Source organism: Cynara cardunculus (genome assembly GCF_001531365.2).
Source record: "Cynara cardunculus var. scolymus isolate 2C chromosome LG 5, CcrdV1, whole genome shotgun sequence".
Taxonomy (NCBI): domain Eukaryota; kingdom Viridiplantae; phylum Streptophyta; class Magnoliopsida; order Asterales; family Asteraceae; genus Cynara; species Cynara cardunculus.
The window spans coordinates 593,602-599,944 of record NC_037532.1 but is presented as its reverse complement, the minus strand read 5'-3'; the positions used below and the strand labels follow the sequence as shown (position 1 = coordinate 599,944).

Below are 6,343 nucleotides of genomic sequence, written 5' to 3'. Positions count from 1 at the left end.
TAGAGGAGGTATCAAGCCTCTTAACCTTTGTCTCCCCCCTAACCAATGTGGGATCTTACATACGTTATAAATATAGTGATTGTTTGGTTTCAAATTCGATATACAATGTGTTCATTGCTGTTAGGGTTTAGTGAACTAATTTGTGTCGTATAAAGAAATGTGATACTTGTCTGCCTATGAATAAGTTTTGTAGGAAACTGTTTAATTTTCTGTATGAAATTTACAAAAGGTTTTTAAGGGCTCAACTAGGTATAGGAAGAGGGTGCTTGGTGAAACAGATTAATCTTTGAAAAGAGAGAAGAAAGCTTCCAACTCTATATGGAGTAGAAATGGTCCAAGTAGCCGYCCCCTCCAATGGAGGCTATTCGGACACAGATTGTCCGGGCTGACATAAATTGTCTGAGAGCCCTACCTTGGCTTTGATACCATGTGGGAATAATTGGAACTCCATTGGATTGCCCTCCAAAAGAGCAAGGAGAGAGAAGGTTTCAACTATACAGGGAGGAGAAATGGTCTAAGTCTAGCCGATATAGAATTCCAATAGAAACTACTTGCTGATTTGAAAATAAATTGCTTTGGTTCTTTGTGATTTTTGCAGGTTACTGGCCCTTCTGGGCGGATGACTTGGATTCGAGGGGGCCCAACAAGTTTGGATAGTAGGAATATAAAGGAGGCTATTGACAATAGGTTAGATCACATTAGTGGATAATCTGTTACTATACTTATTTTTAAAAAAAATACTTGTGTACAGTGCTTGCATTTATGATTTACCTGTTAATGGTGCGTTTGTTTGGTCACATAGCTTTTACATTGTCAAATGAGTTTTTCCCGCTGTTCTTGACAACTCATGAGAGATTGATTCTACATAGGACATCTAAGCATGCTTTTAAAATTCTATACTCAAATATGATTGTGATACATAGTTCTCAGTTCTTTTTTCTGTTTTTGTTTTTATTCTAGTTTTCTTGTAGGGGATTTTTAGTTGATTGCATACTTGGCCAAGATAACTTTTMAAGTATTACCTCTTATCACTTGGACAATTCTCATATTGTGAGGAAAACATCTGGTTGGTGTTGCTTGTTTATGATTTTATGCAAAATTGAAGTTGTTGCATTCTATCTTGATTACCTTAATTGTAGTAAACTTTTGTTCACTAATAGCATGAGGTGCATATACATGCCTTGGTAACTTTTCAATTGATGTAACCAATTCATGGGTGCTTTTTGTATATTGGAGAGCTGATGCAGTTTGCTGCGAGTACAGACTGATTATATTGATCTTTACCATGTCCACTGGCCTGATCGGTTTGTATATTGTCCCTTTAATTTAACTTCATTTATATCAAGTTCCATATACATRCATATAGAATAGTCTCCATTTGTTCCTAATGCTTTCTTCCTCCAAATTGTTTCCTGGATCTTTTTGCAGCTATGTTCCAATGTTTGGAGAAACTGATTATGATCCTGTCAGACAATATAGTCCTGTTAGTTTCGATGAACAACTTGATGCTCTAGGAAGAGCGGTTGATGCTGGTAAGGTTGGTAATCATATCATCAAGTCACCCTTAGAGCATCTCCTCAGCTCCTCCAAAATGGAGGGAAAAAAACCAAAGGGCCTTTGCCCTAGAGGTATCATAGTCTTTGACCTCCTAGGAGGTCAGGGRTTCAAACCTCACCAAAGGTGAGAAGGGTGTGTGAGTTTATTTGTTGTATTTGCCGTATAAAAATATTATGTATATTTCAAAAAAAATGGAGGGAAAAAAAGATTTTGGAGGTTTTAGGCTCTTTCTTTGCTCCAATAGCTTCCTCCAAAATAGAGAAAGTATGAGAGAGAGGTAAAGTTTCTACAAATCTGCACAATCCTCCAAAATTAAATGGGTTTTTGTTCTACCGAAGAAAAAAGTCCCCAACCTACCAATAAAATTAGATGGAAGGAGAGACAGAGAGAGAGAGAGAGAGATTTTTTCTTATCATTATTGAATATTTTAGTAATATGATTAATATTGGAATCTCCAAAATGGAGAAACTATTGGAGTYGAATGCAAATTTTTTTGGGAGTTTTTACTTCTCCGTTTTAGAGAAATTATGGAGAAACTGTTGGAGGTGCTCTTAGTATTCGTTCATATGCTAAATCAACATTTCATAACAAGAGGAGGTGAAAGTTTATGTAGATCAGATTCATTGGTGTCAGTAATGAAACACCATATGGGGTCATGAAGTTCCTACAAGCTGCGGAAAATAACTCCACCTATCCAAGGATAGCATCTATTCAGGTGCTGTATCACTTGATTTTGGTTTCAAACTGTAATGCACTAGTGCGTGACTGATCAGACTATCTGCATAATCTTTTATCGATCTTGTAGAACTCATACAACTTGCTCTGCCGAAATTTTGATTCTGGATTGGCAGAGTGCTGTCATTTGGAGAGGTATGTTCGCAGTGGTTACTTTAACTTCAAATCTTTTATACTTCATCATCCGAAGCCTACTAAAGACTCAGGGGCTGTTTGGTCGGTTTTCCATTAAAGTCCTATATGGATAGAGTCRTCATTGTGGATTAATCTGTCCAAATAGATTAGGAAGATTTTTGTTTGGGGTTTTTTTTCATAGATGAAATGAGCATGTTTTTTAATGGGGAAGGGCAGGTTTGGGAAAAAACTTGGCTTTTTGCATAAAACTCCCTCCTAGAAGCTTTACTAAATAGGCCACTTTCTATATCATGAAACCACTACCAAACAGTCATGTATAGCTGACCGAATAAGTTGCGAGTCCCATTAAGCTGCTAACAAACAGACTCTGATTTCTACCCATCTTTGTTGCCGATGGTGGTTTTATGCTCTTTTTTTATATAATGACTTTTAGGGTTAGCTTATTGGCTTATAGCCCTCTGGCAATGGGTCTGCTTTCTGGAAAGTATCTCTTACCTGATGGTGGTGCAGATGATGCTCGATTGAATCTTTTCAAAGGCAGGTATTCAGAAGGGGAATCGAGATACAACCTATCTAACACCAATGTTAGAGAAGCTACTAAAGTACATCCTATCTCTTACCTTGTTAAATTCAAATTAATCTGTTCATGCTTTATTTAATCTTTGGTACTTCCTAACATCATGAGATCGGGTTCTTTAGGATATGATATCAAAGCCTTAAGATAGATAGTTTGTAATATTTTTCCAATACGTACCTTTGCTTTCTATACTTAAGGGGCTGTTTCCTTGTAGCTTGATGAGCTTAGTGGTATGGACGGCTTATTCGCTCCTTCATACAGGAATGTTTCTTTACGGCTTKATTGTTAAGCCATCAAGCCAAAATGGCTATATGGAATAAGTCAAGACCCCTCACTTGTGCCCTTTAACCCACCTCAAATAATTTAGTTCCGTTCCAAATCCTACAAACTGTATACACCAAAGATTCCAAATCCTTCCACGAAATCATGATCTTTCAAAAACATTCCGTCAAACCAAACGCCCCCTTATTGTTCCTTAGACAATCATGAATCTGTTCTCACTACATTTTCTGATCCAACAAAATTTCTGCAGGCATACGTTTCCATTGCAGAACGTTATGGCATCCATCCGGTATCTCTAGCMATTGGTATTCTCTACACCTTTCGCCTTCCGTATATTGTTGCTTTGGTATTTAAGCGGAAATAATTTCAGAAAAATAACAATGCTTGAAAAATCTGAAAAAGAGGAACTAATTTGTGTTGTTCATTTAGGATCTTCATTTATTCGGTTCTATTTATATGATATGAGAAGAAACTACTATGCAAATTGTGCTTCTACCTTAAACTTGTTTTCACTGAAATTCAAAAATGGACTTCCTTTATATTGTTGTCTTGGCAAACTAGCTGTTAGCTGATAAACTTAGGGGCTGTTTACCAAACACTTACCTGGTAAGCGTTTACCGGTAAAATCTAACACTATCATTTACTTATCGGATAAGATTTTAGTCAACCAAAACAGTATCGTATGCAACAATTTACCCGGTAAGCGYTTACTGTGGTAAGAGTCGTCGCTCTCACTTACCGGGTAAGACTCTTGGTCTTTGTCTCACTCTTAACGARTAAGATTCTTGATCCTTACCATATTTATCCGGTAAGGTAATGTGACTTGGTGTTCACTTGCCCGAATAAGCGTTTGGTAAACAGCCCCTTAGTCTTATTTGGTATGGGAAAAAAACTTATGGAGCTTATAGCTAACCAATCAAAGGTTTTATGGTTGTACAAGTCACACACACACATGTATATGGAGAGAGAGAGAGAGAGAGAGAGAGAGAGAGAGAGAGAGATTCATACGAGAACAGTGACCAAACAAGAGAATAAGAAAATGGTCGAATCACATTTTAGTGATTTTACACTAGAATTACGTTCAAAATCACATATGATTCATGCGACTTTGGATGCTGCCATATGAGGTAAAATTGACTATTAGTGTAAAATYACATGKGATTTTGCACGTAATTTGGCCGTTTTCATGTTCTCTTCTTTAGTTATTGTTCTCCTTTGAACCTCCCCCCTCTCCCCCTCTCCCTCTCTCTCTCTCTCTCTCTCTCTCTCTATATATATATATATATATTATATTACTCCATATATATATATATATATATATAACCATATGCACCTTTCTTGATTGTTTTGGTTTGTTTACTTGTTTGTGGCAATTGTGGGCAGGCTTTGTTTTGAGACACCCTCTTGTGAGCAGCACCATTTTTGGAGCTACAAAATTATGGCAACTTGAACAAGTTGTTAGTGCATGTGATATCAAGCTTAGCCCACAAATCATTGCAGACATAGATGAGGTTCATTCAAGGTTTCCCAATCCCTGCTCTTAACTATACATTTAACTTCTACTAATATTTTTTACCTTGTTTCTCTATTTAACCATATCTCCGGACTCGATCGTGTCTACCTGTCATTTGTAAATTGTATGATCCCATATCGKYCGGGGATGGGAATGGAGGTTGCCTTATAACGGACTTGATATCTCCTCTGTCTGATGCGTTTTAAAATCCCGAGTTTAGGTGTGTTGACAAAACGGACAATATTTGGTACGGTTGGCCAGGATGTTACAGTAATGGTGTTGGTAACTCTTTCTTTAGAAAGTGTTTCGAGTCCCTCCACAACTGTTGGGTATTTTTATGGTTGCTCTCCAAGGTCCCATTGGATTAGTCGAGGCGTATGCAAGTTAGTCTAGAAGGTTACTTGYTATTTTTAGAAAGGTGAAAACTACTTTAGAAGTTACTTATTGTCTGCTAGTAGTAACTTATAAAGTAGTTGTAAGTTACTTTTTGTTTCTGAAAAAACAAACTAAATCTTAACATTAACGAGCATTTAAAAGGCATACATTGTTCATAGAACAGGTTGGAAAACTCGGTRTATCAAAGTCCGAGATAAGACAAGAAGATAACGGAGTTGTATGTGCTAACGCATGAGCAACTCCATTGTCATCTGGTGAATCAAACTGAATAAAAATAATGTTGAAGAAGTAACCTGCAACATCTCGAAACAATATCTCTGAATTAGTTGTAAGTTTTTTTTTTTGAAATATATAATATTTATATACGGCAAATGCAACAAATAAACTCACACACCCTCTTCACATTTGCTGAGATTTTAACCTCTGGTCTCCTATGAGGCCAAGGACCATGATACCGTTAGGCCAAAGGCTATTTGGTAATTAGTTGTAAGTTACTTGTTTCATTATTATTGTTATTTTTATAATACTGAAATTGGGAATTTGGGATGTTACAAATAGAATACGACTTCCGTATATTATTATTTGGACCTTAAAAGGAATCTATTAAGACTAAAAGGTTGTTTGTTTACCCCTTAATAGTTTCATTAAGAGGTCGTATTTGAATCGTCAAAAAGTGGAATTTTTTTTTTGTTTTTTAATAGTTCTAAAACTGTCAAAGTGATTTTGTATCATGGGTCTCCTTTAATCATTCGGCGTCCTAATTTCATTGTAAATAATTATCAAACAATTATATTTCATTTTGCATTATATCATGAAAACATCTTAATCATTCTAATCACTTAACCATTTTGTACCAAACMATTCAGCAACTGTCAAACAACCCATAATTCTAATGAATTATTCCCGCCGTCCAAAAATAAATGTTCATAATGAAAATGACACAGTTTTAAGGTTATGTAATTATTATATTTTTTTAATTAGTTAAAAAACAATTTTACCTTTCATAATAGAGGTAAAAGAAATTCATTTTTATAATTAAGGGTAGAACAKGAAATTAATATTTATTTTTGAAAGTAAACATTTATTTTGAAACAAATTAAAATAGAAATATGAACAATTATTTCGATACGAAAGGAGTAGTTTGTTAC

General features: G+C 35.6%; 1 protein-coding gene across 1 annotated transcript; it reads left to right on the top strand.

The window, feature by feature from the left end:
• Nucleotides 1-329: 329 nt before the first annotated feature.
• LOC112512173 (protein tas-like) lies at nt 330-5,212 on the top strand. Its single transcript, XM_025118035.1, has 9 exons — nt 330-338; nt 599-687; nt 1,248-1,304; nt 1,429-1,537; nt 2,171-2,272; nt 2,363-2,427; nt 2,861-3,029; nt 3,537-3,591; nt 4,670-5,212. The coding sequence occupies exons 1-9, from the start codon at nt 330-332 to the stop codon at nt 4,828-4,830; spliced, it is 816 nt and encodes a 271-aa protein (XP_024973803.1). The 3' UTR covers nt 4,831-5,212.
• The last annotated feature ends 1,131 nt before the right edge of the window (nt 5,213-6,343 follow it).